General features: G+C 46.3%; 1 protein-coding gene across 11 annotated transcripts in view; it reads right to left on the minus strand.

The window, feature by feature from the left end:
* The window catches only part of HECTD4 (HECT domain E3 ubiquitin protein ligase 4), a 225759-nt gene that overhangs the window by 24459 nt on the left and 183972 nt on the right, over nucleotides 1-17328 (minus strand). For 8 of the 11 annotated variants that reach the window (XM_030821424.1, XM_030821425.1, XM_030821423.1 and 5 more), the window contains exons 55-60: nucleotides 15664-15824; nucleotides 8946-9127; nucleotides 7525-7733; nucleotides 7120-7250; nucleotides 6619-6824; nucleotides 4836-5015 (exon numbers count right to left, since the gene is read on the minus strand). In XM_030821424.1, coding sequence (XP_030677284.1) covers nucleotides 4836-5015; nucleotides 6619-6824; nucleotides 7120-7250; nucleotides 7525-7733; nucleotides 8946-9127; nucleotides 15664-15824 — 1069 coding nt within the window. The remainder of the gene's footprint in view (nucleotides 1-4835; nucleotides 5016-6618; nucleotides 6825-7119; nucleotides 7251-7524; nucleotides 7734-8945; nucleotides 9128-15663; nucleotides 15825-17328) is intronic. The other 3 variants (XM_030821429.1, XM_030821426.1, XM_030821420.1) reach the window with 1 other exon arrangement.

Raw genomic sequence — 17328 nt, forward strand, 5'->3', positions numbered from 1 at the left:
AACATTGTTCCTTTTAAACTCCTCTTTTAGTCCTGATTTTTGCCAACAAGAATGCCTTACTTTGAGGGTGGCATTATTTATTTTATTTTTCTTTTTTGAGACAGGGTCTTGCTCTGTACCCAGGCTGGAGTGCAGTGGCACAATCATAGCTCACTGTTGCTCCTAGGCTCAAGTGATACCTCAGCCTCCTGAGTAGCTGGGATTACAGGGGTGTGAGACCATGCCCAGCTAATTTTTGTATTATTATTTTTCTTTTGCAGAGACAGTTTTCATGGTTTTGCCACGTTGCCCAGGCTGGTCTTGAACTCCTGGGCTTAAGCAATCCTCCCACCTCAGCCTCCCAAAGTACTGGGTTTACAGGTGTGTGCCATTATGCCTGGCCATGAAGCTGGCATATTCTTTTTTTTTTTTTAATTTAAATTATTTTTTTAATAATTTTTTTTGAGAGTGAGTTTCACTCTGTCACCCAGGCTGGAGTGCAGTGGCGTGATCTCAGCTCACTGCAACCTCTGACTCCTGGGTTCAAGCAATTCTCTGCCTCAGCCTCCCGCATAGCTGGGATTACAGGCTCCTACCACCACGCCCAGTTCATTTTTGTATTTTTAGTAGAGACGGGGTTTCACCATCTTGGCTAGGCCTGTCTTGAACTCCTGACCTACCTCGTGATCCACCCGCCTCAGCCTCCCAAAGTACTGGGATTACAGGCGCTGTGCCCGGCTTGCTTTAATAATTTTTTAAGCTGCTTTTTTTGTTTGTTTGTTTGTTTATTGAGACAGAGTCTGTCTCTATCACCCAGGCTGGAGTGCAGTGGCACGATCTCAGCTCACTGCAACCTCCGCCTCCCAGGTTCAAGCAATTCTCACACTTCAGCGTCCAGAGTAACTTGAATTACAGGCATGTGCCACCACACCCAGCTAATTTATATATTTTTAGCAGAGATGGGGTTTCGTCATGTTGGCCAGGCTGGTCTTGAACTTCTGGCTTCAAGTGGTCCGCATGCCTCAGCCTCCCAAAGTGCTGGGATTACAGGTGTGAGCCACTGCACCTGGCCAAGGCTGGCATTTTTTTTTTGTTTTTTTGAGACGGAGTTTCGCTCTTGTTGCCCAGGCTGGAGGGCAATGGCATGATCTTGGCTCACCGTAACCTCCACCTTCCAGGTTCAAGCAATTCTCCTGCCTCAGCCTCCCGAGTAGCTGGGATTACAGGCATGCACCACCACACCCGGCTAATTTTGTATTTTTAGTAGAGACAGGGTTCCTCCATGTTGGTCAGGTTGGTCTTGAACTCCTGATCTCAGGTGATCTGCCCACCTCAGCCTCTCAAAGTGCTGGGATTATAGGTGTGAGCGACTGCGCCTGGCCGGCTGGCACATCCTTAAGAGAAAGTGGGCCAGAGTCCCAGAGCCTTTGACAGGGAACAGTATTCAGCTAGATTTTTGTGATGGCAACTATTTTCTTTGAATGTATGTATGTATGAATGGATGGATAGATGGACTGATTGATTGATTGAGACAGGTCTCATTGTGTTGTCCTGGCTGGTCTTGAACTCCTGGGCTCAAGCCATCCTTTTGCCTCAGCCTCCCAAAGTGCTGGGATTACAGGTGTGAGATACCAGGCTCGGCCTGTATTTATTTTTATGGGTACCTTTTAATTATGCCAGTAGATACTAATTTTGTATTTAGAGAAGTGATGTAAAGGTTTCCTTTCTTTTTTTTTTTTTTCTGAGACGGAGTCTTGCTCTGTCGCCCAGGCTGGAGTGCAGTGGCGTGATCTTAGCTCACTGCAAGCTCTGCCTCCCAGGTTCACACCATTCTCCTGCCTCAGCCTCCCAAGTAGCTGGGACCACAGGCACCCGCCATCACACCCGGCTAATTTTTTGTATTTTTAGTAGAGACAGGGTTTCACTGTGTTAGCCAGGATGGTCTTGATCTCCTGACCTCGTGATCCACCTGCCTTGACCTCCCAAAGTGCTGGGATTACAGGCGTGAGCCATCGTGCCCAGCCAAGGTTTCCTTAAAACTAAATTTAAGTTTTAAAAAAGGAGTTGATTGCAATAAAAACTGTTAAATAATGCTGGCTGGGCTTAGTGGTTCATGCTTGCAATCCCAGTACCATGGGAGGCCAAAGCAGGTGGGTCACCTGAGGTCAGGAGACTGAGATCAGCCTGGCTAACATGGTGAAATCCCGTTTCTACCAAAAATACAAAAAAATTATCTGGGCATGGTGGCAGGCGCCTGTATTCCCAACTACTCAGGAGGCTGAGGCAGGAGAATCACTTGAACCCAGGAGGCGGAGGTTGCAGTGAGCTGAAATTGCACCACTGCGCTCCAGCCTGGGTGACAGAGTGAGACTCCATTTCAAAAAAAATAAGTAAGTAAATAAATGCTGACAGGCACAATTTGTGGACATGGAAACAATCATATAATGGTGGCATGATAACGACTGAAGTTTGGGAAACACTGTCTAGAACCACAAGATGGACCACACGTTTGTGCCAAGGTCTCCTTCATACCAGATGCATATCTTACATTCACATAGTCATGTACCCTGGATCTGAGTGGAAAGACAGAAAACTCACGTATGTGAGACACGATTAGGGATCATGAACATCTAAAGCCTGCGTCCCACTGAGCCAGCTGAGTCCTTACCCTGCAAAAGAGTGAACTGCAGTTTGCTACATCCAGATGGCTCTTGTACAGGATAAAAGATCACTGGCCAGGGGAATCCCAAGGGCCTGCTGAAGCTGACTAAGTCCAGCAGCTACCAACAAGAGGATCAAGCTTCCTGCTCTCTCAGGACTGACACTGCTTGCGAATTCTGGTTGGAAACAAGTTTGTGACTGTCCTGGAACATGGGCTCTCATAGAACCTCCACAGAGGACAGGTGTCCATGCTCCCCTCTCCGCTGGGGCACAGGGTTAGGCCCTCAGATGCCAGAACTATTCATGTCACCTCCGTTGTCCTTGCTCTACCATTTAGCATTCATGTAAGACGACCTTGGAGAGAATTCTTCACCAAAATTGCACATGATGGCCTACGAGCTGAAACTCATTCTCAGACAGTGTTCTCTGCTTATGTCCCCCCTATCCACTCCCTGGGTGTTTTTTATTTTTTTGCAGAGAAAGGGTCTGGCTATGTTGCTTCATATCCTGAACTCAAACGATCCTCTTGCCTCAGCCTCTCAAAGTGCTGGATTACAGGTGTGAACCACTGCGCTCGGCCCTCCTAGGGTGTATGAAAGAATTTGACTTGGTTGCCAACATTTAAAAATTGAGAAATTCACATCAACATTTGGATTCCTGGATTTGCAATAGAAATTACGGTTCCAGGCCGGGCACAGCGGCTCATGTCTGTAATCCCAGAACTTTGGGAGGCCGAAGTGGGTGGATCACGAGGTCAGGAGATCGAGACCATCCTGGCTAACATGGTGAAACCCCGTCTCTACTAAAAATACAAAAAATTAGCCGGGCATGGTGGCGGGCGCCTGTGGTCCTAGCTACTCTGGAGGCTGAGGCAGGAGAATGGTGTGAACCTGGGAGGCAGAGCTTGCAGTGAGCTAATATCACGCCACTGCACTCCAGCCTGGGCGACAGAGCAAGACTCTGTCTCAAAAAAAAAAAAAAAGAAAGAAATTACGGTTCTGGCAGAAACAGGGCCATGTTCTCCTGTAGCAGTGGGTGACAGGACACGTGTCCTCTGTGCCTCCAGCTCACCAAAGACCCCTGCCAACTTCCTCTTTATTTCCCTTATTTAGCTGATCTGTTTGAACCCTGAAGGCACTGAAGGCATCCGAGTGTGCAATGTTTTCTGTTTTTTTGAGACGGAATTTCGCGCTTGTTAACCAGGCTGGAGTGCAATGGCGCAATCTCGGCTCACTGCAACCTCCGCCTCCTGGGTTCAAGCAATCCTCCTGCCTCAGCCTCCTGAGTAGCTGGGACTACAGGCATGCACCACCATGCCCGGCCAATTTTTTGTATTTAGTAGAGACAGGGTTTCATCATGTTGGTCAGGCTAGTCTCATACTCCCGACCTCCGGTGATCCACCCACCTTGGCCTCCCAAAGTGCTGGGATTACAGGTGTGAGCCACTGCATCTGGCCCGAGTGTGCAATGTTTTCTTCCCTGCAACATTATGGAAAAATTCAAAAATATAGAAAGCCTGAAGAAATTATACAGTAAATACCTGTGTACTTACCAGCTAGATTCCACCATAAACATGTTGCTGCTGTATTTGCTCTACTACATATCTATCTACCCCCTATTCATCTACAAACCCATCTTAGTTTTTGATTATTTCAAAGTAAGTTGTAGACATCAGTATGCTTCATCCCTAAACACTTAAGGAGGCATATCATTAATTAAAGTTTAATATTTATTTAGAATTTGTTTAGGTAAATTTGCATATGGTAAAATGCACAACTTTTATGTTTCTCATTCCATGAGTTTTGCAACCTTTTTGACCCTTTGAGGAACTATGCAGTTATAACCTTTCATTTTGCAACATTGTTCATTTCCATACCACCCTTCACCCCTAAAGTTACAATAATGGCGTATACTTCTGTTTTAAAGTAAAGTGGATAAAATTAATCTTATTTTCCTGATTAGTTTCCAATCCTCAAAATAATGAAAATACCCGGCAAATCATGGATTTGGGAGTCTAGGTTGTACCTTAAGATCTATTTCCCAAGCCCACTTCAAACGACAGCAATCTGAAGGAGGCTGCAGCTGCCTGGGCTACCTGTGGCCACTCCCTACACCACCTGGCAAGCTCCTTCCTCAGGCACCATGCCAGCTCCACCCCCACCCTAGATTCCGATCCCCAGGGAAGGCAGCCTCACCTAGCAGCTCCACCACCTGCAGGAGGACGGATGTCGGAATGGTGTCAGGCTCATCTTCGGACTTCCCTTCACTGTCCTCTGATTTCCAGGACAGCAGCTGCTCTGCGAAGGCCATAGCCAGTGGGAACTCCAGGGGCAGGGAATGTAACACCAGGACTGCTCCAGGAGGTGGAGACACCCCTGCAAGAAGCACCCAGGAAGAAAGCAGGTGATTGGCAGCACCTGACCAAAATAAGCCTCACAAAAGGTCCTGCCGGGTGTGCACGTAGAAACAGGGCTGGAGAGCCCGCCCACTCATCTGCTCCAGGAGGAGGACACATAACTCCCGACACTCCGGACAGTGGGCTGCAGGGACACAAGGAGATGGAGGCCATCCCTCCAGGGAGTCCACTTACTGGGGTGGATTTGGCAAATGGGACAAAGGGCAGAGATGAGAACAGAGGACACACACTTGTCATTCAGTTAGATACCAACCAGAATGGGGAAAGTAAGTAACACTTTAAAAGATGCCTCACTGGGATATTCCCAGCTTGGTAAAGAAATAATCAGTCCTTTGGTATGGCTGCAATCCCACTAAGACCATTATGCTTATTACAGTGGACCAGCAAGGGGTCCCCAAGACTTAAGACTACTGGCACCTTGGGTTTTGATTATCTTATCACCTTTTGTCACTGCCGTGGCCTACGTGTGACCAAAGCTGTCTACAGTGAGAGGAAGAAGGTCCAAGGCTTGATCCCCCTCACATCCTGCACTGCCCCTGAAGTCCCTCTATAAACACCAGTCAGACAGAAGCCAGGGCATCAGAGGGCTTTGGACAAGTCAGAAGCAAACCACATTGGCTTGTATACTCTGGGGTGAATGTTTACATGGTGCTAATTGTGGAATGACAGAGATCCTCTGTTTTAAACGTAAAGTTTAAAAAACAGCTAGTAGAGGAAAAATACTATGAAAAACAGACTCTAATAAAAAAGACCATAAAGTTGTTTAGCAATGACCAAATCACTGAAGAAATGTCCTTTCATTTCATTCCCTAAGATGCATTGTCTCAAGGACTGGGGCTGTGGAGAAGCCCAGGCCTGTTATTTTGGCTAAAAGTTCACATATGTTTTCTGTCTCTGGCAAACATGCGTCAGTCTTTTCCTGTCAAGCATGCCGAGGAGGAGCAGTGGAGGCCTGTGACGAGGATTTCCTTTCTTTTCTGTGCATACTCAGACACAGAGCCAGCGGGCCCTGGTGCATACACACGACAGGCAGTGACAGCTTCAGGGCATGTGGAGGCAGAGCCCTCATCTAACTCTAAAACGATGGAGGCTTCAAAAAATGCCCAGGAGATGAGAGCAATCGAGTTTCCAGTTAGTTGAGGAGCAGACGCTCACAGTGGCCAGTGCCCCGGGGAGCCATGTTGAGAATTTGGTTAATGAGAATTGAAAGAATGGCAACTGGGATTATCATAGCCTGAGCCAGCCAGCTGTAAGGATGCGATTGCTCTGATTATATCATTCTAAACAGACACATCTCAGCACATACTTGTGAAAAGAAAGGAAATCTCCACTGTAGTCTGGACAGCATCTGCCAGGCCTTCCCTAGGTAGGAAAGATAAGTCTTTTAATTTACTGCCTCTAAAAGAAGCAGCAGTTTCTTCTAGAAGAAGTCCCAAGAAGTCCTATTCTTTATCAATAGGAATTGGAACATGCAAGGTACAAAATTCATTATAGCTTCAAAAAGAAGGCAAGCGGAGAATGACTCCAGCTGTTCTCATCACGAAAAGCTGCTGGAGACTCACCCAGTTTGATGTGGACCCTGTCTGTGGAGAGGACCACAGAGGGGTACTGGTCAGCGGTGGGGGGAGGTGCAAGCCCAGTGTTGGCCGGGGATGCGTCCCGCGGGTAACAGGCAGCCTCGATGAGGTTCAGCTGGCCATTTCGCTTCACTTTGTGGCCGAGGCCGTATACGAGCACCCGTGCCCACGGTGCCTTGTACAGAGAGGAGCTGAGAAGGAGGGATGGGTGGGTGTTAATACAGGGTCTAGCCACGCACATGGGGACAGGCAGCATTGCCTTCTCACCAGGGGACGTTACATGAGAACTGGGCCCAAGTCATTTCCACCACACGTTAGAAGATCATTCTTTATAGACTAATTCCCCAAACATAGAAATATGGAGAGAACTGTAAGTCATTTGCATTAAAGAATCAGTGATTTGAATTTTTTTCCTTGGCCAGTTTCACCAGAATTCATTTAGCTTTCCCCTCCCCATCACCATCTTCTTGAGAACAGGCAACTTACTCTTTGCGGAATCCAGACTGACTTTCTTTACAAGACACGACAACAAAAGCTGCCCCGGGGAAATTCACGTCCATGTTGACTTTGGATTCGGAAATTGGGAACTCTTCAGAGGGGAACTGCTCTGGTGCTGTCTGCAAAGAGACATTGAATAAGGAAAGCCACAGGCTAAACACAGGGACAGCATTTCATCTTCTCATCTCACATGGCCCAGGAAATCAGTCAAACGACTAAATAGCCCTCTGGAAGGAAGCAAGCTACAGATGAGATAAAGCAGAAGAGCTTCTAGGAAAAGGAAATCGAGAGGAATAGGGACTTGGAAGGGAAAGGAGAGTCATTTTCAGCAAGCCAGTGAGACTCCCAGTTAAAAACGGTAACCACACTGCAGGAACATGAGCTTTAGACTTCTACCTGCAGGAAAGAGCAGATCTGTTTCGTCAGCTCTAAAAGGCTCTCCTCGCCCTGGTGCAGGGTCCGGGTGATGGCCACGTTGAGCCACTCTCTCACTGTCTGGGAGTTGCCCTGGTAAAAGAGGTCCGTGGCGGAGCAGTTCTGGGAATGGATGCAATGCTGTAAAGACTGCGCCAGGAGAATTGAGCTGGAGCTGATGGTGCCGTCTGGGGACGGAAAGGAAACAGAAATTGACAAGAATCAAAGCAGCCAGTAGCTATGAGAGTCTAAGTAACAGACAATGAATAACCCATCCAGAAACCCCAGATGTAAGGGTTATCCTGGATATGATGTCCTGGATAACAGATGCTGGCAATCAGATCCTCTGTACCAGGATGGTGGAGGGGGACCCAGGAGATCAATGGGCTTCATACTTTTGCTTTCTTTTCAGCTGTGAAACTGTTTCCTAAAATAAAATCCACACAGAGGCCCAGGTCTATGAAATATATCAAATGGGGCTGCTTGGATCCAGGGGTTCCCAGAACCTGACCTGTCTGACTACCCTGGCCTGCCCCCACCAGGGTACCTCAGGGAACAGCCTGTAGAGAAACTTGTTAGATCATCATGGGAAAGCTTCTGCCACCACACTTGATGCTTTCCAGGTATGTTTCAGGGCATCTAAGTTCTTGGGGGTGGGCTGTGGACCCCAGATGCTCATATGGGCCAATAGAGATGTAGTGCACACATGCCCTGGCTGGGTGGGACCCCACAGTTGTGAGCTGGAGGGCAGCTACCTAGGATGCTGACTGAGCCTAGAATGCTATCTGCAAGTGAGCTTTGAGGGGTGCCCCCTGCCTGCCTCACGTATTGTTCCCATCTTAGTTGCTGGGAGATCAAGGGGGCAGGCTGGAGGCTGAGATGCCAGGGGAAGACAGAAAGGGCCCCTGAGTCCTGGACAGTGCTGAGGGCAGACTCATCACCTGGCATTCACTGGGGAGCAGACACAGCCCTCATGCCAAGGGCACACAGGCTGGCCTTTGGAACAGCCTCACCAGAACTTACGATGAACCAAATAGGTCTGCTTTGGAGGACGCTGATGACAGGAACATTTCCTTTCTTTCTAGTGTCAAATAGAATGTCTGTAGCAACAATACAGTGACTCGGTTTCATAAATAATACTTAATTTTCCTTGATCCACAATTATGTTGGGAAACTTGATGAATGCTTAACAGAGTAATGACTCAAGTGAGTAATCCATTACATTTTTCAAAGAGTGAGAAAGCCCTGCCAGGAGAATCCCAGTTCCTGCGTGCAATTTCTCACGTGAGCCTATGCGCACCATGAGGCACTTCTCGCCCTCATGCGGGGAATGACTACACTATGCACAGCGCCCGCCTGGTGCTGAGTTCCAGAGTGACAGCAGCAAAGTCAAGTTTTACCTGGGAGGGGAGGTGCGAGGAGCTGATTGGACAGCAGCTGCAGGTGCTCCAGGGTAATGTCCCGGATGGCAGGGATGTGGAAGAGGCGGGTGAACAAGTGAGGCAACTTGGGGGCGAAGATATTGAGCAGGGCCATGCGGCAGTACAGCCTGGCCAGCGCAGCCTCGCAGCGCAGCAGCTCCCTGCAAGGGAAAAGGTGGGTGAGATGCTCAAAGCCCTGATGCTCCGGCCCCCATACCGGGACCAGGCCGCAGGTTCTGAAGGAAAAGGATCCTGCCTCAGGCTTCTCTTCCAGCCCGATGTTCCAAACCCTAAAGGAGTCACTTAAGTTTTAAACAAAAGTCACATTAAGTTATATTGTTATGTTTGATTTTTCCCAGCTCAAAAAAGCACTGTAGGGAAAAAAATAAAAATAAATGTCGACACAAAAATTTGTACATGTATGTTCACAGTAGCATTATTCATAATAGCCAAATAGTGATAAGAACTCAAGTGTCCATTAACTCAATGGTAAGTCTATACAATGGAGTATTATTCAGCCATCAAACAGATGAAAGACTGACACATGCTGAGGATGTGGAGAAATAGGAACACTTTTACACTGTTTGTGGGACTGTAAACTAGTTCCACCATTGTGGAAGTCAGTGTGGTGATTCCTCAGGGATCTTGAACTAGAAATACCATTTGACCCAGCCATCCCATTACTGGGTATATACCCAAAGGACTATAAATCATGCTGCTATAAAGACACATGCACACGTATGTTTATTGCGGCACTATTCACAATAGCAAAGACTTGGAACCAACCCAAATGTCCAACAACGATAGACTGGATTAAGAAAATGTGGAGGCCGGGCACGGTGGCTCAAGCCTGTAATCCCAGCACTTTGGGAGGCTGAGGCGGGCGGATCACGAGGTCAGGAGATTGAGACCATCCTGGCTAACACGGTGAAACTCCGTCTCTACTAAAAATACAAAAAATTAGCCGGGCGTGTTGGCGGGTGCCTGTAGTCCCAGCTACTCGGGAGGCTGAGGCAGGAGAATGGCGTGAACCCGGGAGACGGAGCTTGCAGTGAGCCGAGATCGCGCCACTGCGCTCCAGCCTGGGCGACAGAGCGAGACTCTGTCTCAAAAAAAAAAAAAAAAAAAAAAGAGAAAATGTGGCACATATACACCATGGAATACTATGCAGCCATAAAAAAATGAGTTCATGTCCTTTGTAGGGACATGGATGAAACTGGAAACCATCATTCTCAGTAAACTATCGCAAAGACAAAAAACCAAACACCGCATGTTCTCACTCATAGGTGGGAATTGAACAATGAGAACTCATGGACACAGGAAGGGGAACATCACACTCCGGGGACGGTTGTGGGGTGGGGGGAGGGGCGAGGGACAGCATCAGGAGATATACCTAATGCTAAATGACAAGTTAATGGGTGCAGCAAAACAACATGGCACATGGATACACATATGCAACAAACCTGCACATTGTGCACATGTACCCTAAAACCTAAAGCATAATAATGAAAAAAAAAAGACTGACACATGCCACAATAGGAATAAATCTTGAAACATCACGTTCTCAGTGAAAGACACCAGATACAAAGGGCCACATGTTGGATTCCATTTCTGTAAATTGTCCAGAGGAAAATGCATAGAAACAGAAAATAGATTGGTGGTTGTCAGGAGATGGTGGGAAAGGAGGATGGGAAGTAACTGCTATGGATATGGGGTTTCTTTTGGGGTGATGAAAATGTTCTAAAATTGATTGTGGTAATGGTTGGACAACTTTGTGAATATAATAAAAACCACTGACTTGTGTACTTTAAATGGGTGAATGGCATGGTATGTAAATTATATCTCAATAAAGCTATTATAAAAATACCATTGTGGGCATCTTTTTATGTGATGAATTTATAACGTGATCAGCATTCAACTTGAATAATAGCTCATTAGTGCCTAAGCACGTCTTACGGGCCAGATGCAATGGCTTACACCTGTAATTCTAGCACTTTGGGAGGCCAAGGCAGGAGGATTACTTGAGGTCGGGAGTTTGAGACCAGCCTGGGGAACATAGTGAGACTCCCTCTCTACAAAAAATAGAAATCGCCCTGTAGTCTCAGCTACTTGGGAGGCTGAGGTGGGAGGACTACTGAGCCCAGTAGTTGGAGGCTGCAGTGGGCCATGACTGCCACTGCACTCCAGCCTGGGTGACAGAGCAAGACTCTGTTTCTAAAAAACAAAAACCTAGGCCCCAAACTCACTCTGAACCCACAGGGGTCATTTGATATTCCTACTGACCCTACTTAAATTTAATGCTGGTGTATCATAATTCAAATTTAGGTGTAATGGCAATTAAAGAAACAACCCCACATGGAACACTTGATGAGTGTATGTGTGAAGTGAAGATAAACAAAAAGAAGACAGCTAAGAAACTACATCATAGGTGGTTTCTTCCTTATCAACACCAGTCTGTGTGGTTCTCATGCCAGGATGACCAATAAACACACTTCTCCTGTCTCCTCCGTCCTTGGAAGCCCATGTGTTCACTGCGTTAACAAAGCACATGAGGACCACGGCAGCAAAACTGGTAACGACTGAATGGGCAAGCTGAGAACCCCACGGTTCTCCCCTTGGCTTTCACCTCAGACTTTATAGGCCAAAGTTACCAGGGATGGAACTGTTTGTTTTGTTTTCTTGGGCTTTTTTGAGACGGGTCCTGTTGCCCAGACTGGAGTGCAGTGGCATGATCATAGCTCACTGCAGCCTTGACCTCCTGGGCTCAAGCAATCTTCCAGCTTTAGCCTCTTGAGTAGCTGGGACTACAGACATGCGCCACTGCTCCTAGCTAATTTTTTCTTATTTTTGTAGAGACACGGTCTCTCTCTCTCTCTTCTTTTTTTTGAGATGGAGTCTTGCTCTGTCACTCAGGCTGGAGTGCAGTAGTGTGATCTCGGCTCACTGCAACCTCTGCCTCCCAGGTTCAAGTGATTCTCCTGCCTTGGCCTCCCAAGTAGCTGGGATTACAGGCGTGTGCCACCACGCCTGGCTGATTTTTGTATTTTTAGTAGAGACGGGGCCTTAACCACGTTGGGTAGACTGGTCTCAAACTCCTCACCTCAAGTGATCTGCCCACCTCGGCCTCCCAAAGTGCTGGGATTACAGGCGTGGGCCACTGCGCCCAGCCAAGACAGGGTCTCTCTATGTTTCCCAGACTAGTCTTGAACTCCTGGGCTCAAATGATCTTCCTTCCTCAGCCTCCCAAAGTGCTAAGATTACAGGCGTGAGCCACCGCGCCTGGCTATGAGCTTGTTTTGGGTCTGACCTGCAGCCCTGGTTTGGACACTGTACACTGCTAATGCCTCTGAAGTCACTGCTGCTCTAGCCTCTGTTTTCCAAAATCCTCTTTATTTATTTATTAAAAAAAATTTTTGAGACAAGGTCTTGCTCTGTTGCCCAGGTTGGAGGATACTGGTAATCACGGCTCACTGCAGCCTTGAACTCCCGGGCTCAAGCAATGCTCTCGCTTCAGCCTCCCACTTAAATAGCTGGGACTACAGGTGTGCACCACCAAGCCTAGCTAACCAAAGTCTTCTTTAAAACCACTGTGAGTGCTTTAGCACAGAATACAATCTTGATGAAAATCTGTGCTAGGACCAGAAATCCAGCCACTGAATGATCACACAGATCTGCATGGCATGTTTCCTATGTCTTCCAATACCAAGACCACCGCATTAACACTGAGAGTAAACGTCCTACACTTGTAAGTTGATTGTAACTCTACAAGGACTTTCTTGCCTTCTCTCTCAGTTGCTAGTCAGCAGTCAACAGGTTTCATCGATCAAAGATGTTTGCTAAAAAATATGACCAAAAGACTTATTAAATAAAGCTTTAAAAGCTTTTAATAATACCATGTTGATATTCAAGCATGTATGTTTGGGGACCCTTTTTAGCATCTATTTTGAGTCTACAATGTGTGTCAGGGCCTAGCTTAGGCACTGGGGACTCCAGCAACCTCTGCCTCCTGGGATCAAGTGATTCTCACGCCTCTGCCTCCCGAGTAGCTGGGACCATAGGCACGTGCCACCAGACCTGGCTAATTTTTGTATTTTTAGTAGAGATAGGGTTTCACCTGTTGGCCAGGCTGGTTTTGAACTTCTGGCCTCAAGTGAACCGCCCACCTCGGCCTTCCAAAGTGCTGGGATTACAGGTGTAAGCCACCGCGCCCGACCCACAAGAACAAATTTTAACAAACAAACAAAATAACAGCAGTAAAAACATCAGGTCCTGGGAGAGCATTAAAATACTGTAGTTTCCTGACAAAGAGCGCCTGGACAGTCACCTTAGATGGTGAGGCAGAGCTTTTTGAAGAGGTGAGTATTCACTGAGATCTGAATTACAGAACGAGACAGCCAGGGGGAGCTCTGGGCCATCCCTAAGGAAGAAGCACACTAGCTGTGTGAGCGCCGCAGAGAACGGGCTGCCAAGCTCAGAGGCTCCTGTGGGGTTCTGTGAAGCAGGTCAGGGTTTGAATGTACTCCATGGGAAGGTCTGCATTAGAGGAGGGATTTCTGTGTCTAAAAGATCACTCCAGCTGCTGTGGAGAGGAAAGCCGAGGCCCGGGCTGTTGTGGTGGAGGTAGGAATGGAGACACGTGCAGATGGGGACATATTTTGGAATAGTCAACGGCACTTGCTGATAGCTCTCTTGAGGAAAAAGTTTGGCTCGTGGTGCCCCTTCCAGATATGGGGAGGCCAGCGGCAGAGGAGATTTTGGGGAAAAATTTAGATTCCACCTCACACGATAAATTTTAGGGGCTTATGAGATTATTTGTGAGTTAAAGGTCAACAAACCCTATCCTTGTCTACCTCAGAACTGCCCTTGGTTTTAAAGTCAGTTCTTCTGAAAACCTGACAAAGAATGTCAGCAACATCACAAGGCACTGCTTATGATACTAGTGACCCCTCACAGGCAAGCTGTGTCTAAATGGGGAGGACTGTGAAGAAGAACATTCTTGGTGGGAAGCCACAGCCTCGAGGCTTCTGGAGCATGGTGATGCTTGTAACTGGGCATGCCTCTTGCTGGAATCCCTGGAAGCCATGCCTGTGGAGCGTTCCACAAGAGATGTCAGCTTGGATAAGGACATGGAGCTGTTGAGCCACCGGCCGCAGGAGCCCTGCCGTGGGACGTTTCTCCTTCACACCTGGGTTGACACTTGGGTAGGTATGTAGGTGGGGTCAGTAGGTAGGGTCAGGGAATAGCCCCTGAACTTCTATGTGGACGACTGTGAGGACCCCTGTTGAAGAAACATTCGTGATGTTGCCCTGTGATATGCCTACTTCCTGTCCTGTATCTTGCTAAGTAAAGCTAAGAAAGTCATGTGTGACCTATTTTGGTCTTGTGAATTTGACTGACTCACTGAACTTAAGATCACCCAAACGCTGCAGTGCAATCTCAAGTGAGACGGTCTATCTCAAGAGGTCTTGCCGTCTAGATAGATAAGCATATCTGGAGTTCCAGTGAGAGATGAGAGCTGGACATACACTCAACTTGGTTCAAAATTGTCAACATCATGAGAAATTGTGATGGCTAATGGTTGAACTGCATGAAAAATAATTTCTGGAAATTTTTATCAGAGAACTCCATTTATTATTATATTTTCCTCCGAATTATTGCAAGGCATTTTAAGATGGAAAGGAATAATTCTCATGGGAATTGGCAATGGTGAACATGAGGGAGCTTTGCCAGATCTTTAGGTTTCAGCCCACTGAGGGCAGGCACATGCCTTGAACACCTTCTCTTCTCTTCTGGAAGCCTGCACAGTGCTAGGCACATAGAAAGCACTCAAGCAATACCTGATCGGCTTCACAGGGAAAGGAGCTTACACCGTACCTGGACATCTTCTTACCTTTTCTTGACTTCCTTTACTCTCCATAACTTTCTCCACGCTCTTCCAATGTGTGGAATGTGATGGCTATTCATCCATTAGCCATCACAATTTCTTGTGATGTTGACAATTTTGAACCAAGTTCAGTGTATCTCCAGCCTCATCTCTCACTGGAACTCCAGATACGCTTATCTGTCTAGACAGCAAGACCTCTTGCCGTCTCCGCTTGAGATTGCATTGCAGCGTTTGGGTGGTCTTAAGTTCAATGAGTCAGTCAATCTCTAGCCACCCATCAGTCCCCCCAAATCACAGCAGGGTGCATGTTGCATAAGCCAGATGATTCTAGATCCCCCAACTTTTTTTTTTTTTGAGACGTAGTCTCCCTTTGTTACCCAGGTTGGAGTGCAGTGGCACAATCTTGGCTCACTGCAACCTCTGTCTCCCGGGTTCAATAGATTCTCCTGCCTTAGCCTCCAGAGTAGCTGGTATTACAGGTGCCCATCACCAAGATCGGCTAATTTTTGTATTCTTAGTAGAGATGCGATTTCACCAGGTTGGCTGGGCTGGTCTTGAACTCATGACCTCAAGTGATCTGCTCACCTGGGCTTCCCAAAGTGCTGGGATTACAGGCGTGAGCTACCGTGCCTGACCCCTAGATCCCCCGACTTTTCTTCACATCTCCTGCAATTTTGCTGTTATCTTTATTAGCTGCCTTATCTAAGTGTTAGCTTTGAAGGAAAAACTTTCTTGCCGAGGATAAATGGTACATGTGGTAGACTGAAGTTGGTGGATTTCTGTGACCCAGTAGAAAGAAGGGCCCAATTGTACCTGTGAATTTGAAGGTTGGTATTGTCCAGTGTGACCAGCCCATTGGTGGCAGTCCTTCGGTAGCCTGCTGGGGGCCTTTCCAACATGTCAATAGGATACCAGTATCGCACCAGCACACCTTCACTGCGGAGGTACGTTTCTACCTGCACCAATTCATTCACCTACAATAGGAAAAGAAAATGTCTGTTTGTGTTGTTTGCTTTTGTTTTCCATGTGTGCGTGTGTGTGTGTGTGTGTGCGTGTGTGTGTGTATTTTTAGTCCAGGTTTTAGGTATTATAATTTGTAACTAATTGCTATTTCATAGACAAAACAAATGAAAGAGAATTCACAATACATTTTTGAAACACATATTATAAGTAATCTTATTACTACATAAATGTTCTATGTGCTTTTCTAAGAAAATAACAAAATAACAAACATCAGAAATCAGAGAGATTTTATTTTATTATTTTTGAGATGGAGTCTCACGGTGTCGTCCAAGCTGGAGTGCAGTGGTGTGATCTCGGCACACTGCAGTCTCTGCCTCCCAGGTTCAAGAGATTATCCTGCCTCAGCCTCCCGAGTAGCTGGGACTATAGGCACCCACCACTGTGCCCAGCTAATTTTTGTATTTTTAGTGGAAATGGGGTTTCACCATGTTGGCCAGGCTGGTCTTAAACTCCTCACCTCAAGTGATCCGCCTGCCTTGGCCTCCCAAAGTGCTGGGATTATAGGTGTGAGCCACCATGCCCAGCCAGGAATCAGAGAGATTTTAAATGAATTCTTAAATATAAATGTGAATTAATGACACACTAAAAAGGCCGAAAGCCAGTTATTTAAAAAAAAAAAACTTCAATCAAAATAAAAAAGAAAAGAACAGGATAATATACACATAAACACACACGTAACCAGACTAATATATATATATTTATACATAAACAGACTATAGCAATAAATGCTAGTTTCATGCCATTGATTTAGTCTAAGTTCAAAGACATCTGCTTAGTACTGAGTGTTTTAGTTTTTCCATACCAGATGGAAAATTTTAATTGATACAATAAAGATTTTCAATGTAATCATAAGTTAGCAATTTAAAGAGAATAGTGCTATATTTCCAGCATACACTGTTGCTAGGTAAAATTTATGTTCATTGTTTGTATGTTAATAATATCTTAAAAGCAGGGAATCTGTCTGATAGCTCTATTTTATTTCTAGGAAAATAAAAAGTAAGCTCATACGTATGCATTTTGGATGCAAATACCAATGCAATTTTCATTTAGGGATTATTAAAATGGAGAGAAATTACCTTGGAAATAACAGAATGATTACAATAAGGACAATTCTATTTTTCATTTTCACACATTTCCATTGCTCAAAAATATCATCAGTAATGTATTTTCTTAGAGTCAGAAGTTTGCATCAGAAGGCAGTGGGAGGTTAACAGTACTACTGATGGAATTTTCCATTTGAAAGTTCACCTCAGTGACCAGCAGTCAATAGCCCCTCTAAAAAAATTGAATGAGTTAAATTACATTCTGACAAAATAGAGTCAGATGATGTAATTTTTTGTTTTTTTTTTGAGACAGAGTCTTGCTCTGTTGCCCAGGTTGGAGTGCCATGGCATGATCTCTGCTCACTGCAACCTCTGCCTCTGGGGTTCAAGCGATTCTCCTGCCTCGGCCTCC

The sequence above is a fragment of the Nomascus leucogenys genome, chromosome 10 (genome assembly GCF_006542625.1).
Source record: "Nomascus leucogenys isolate Asia chromosome 10, Asia_NLE_v1, whole genome shotgun sequence".
NCBI classification, from domain to species: Eukaryota; Metazoa; Chordata; class Mammalia; order Primates; family Hylobatidae; genus Nomascus; species Nomascus leucogenys.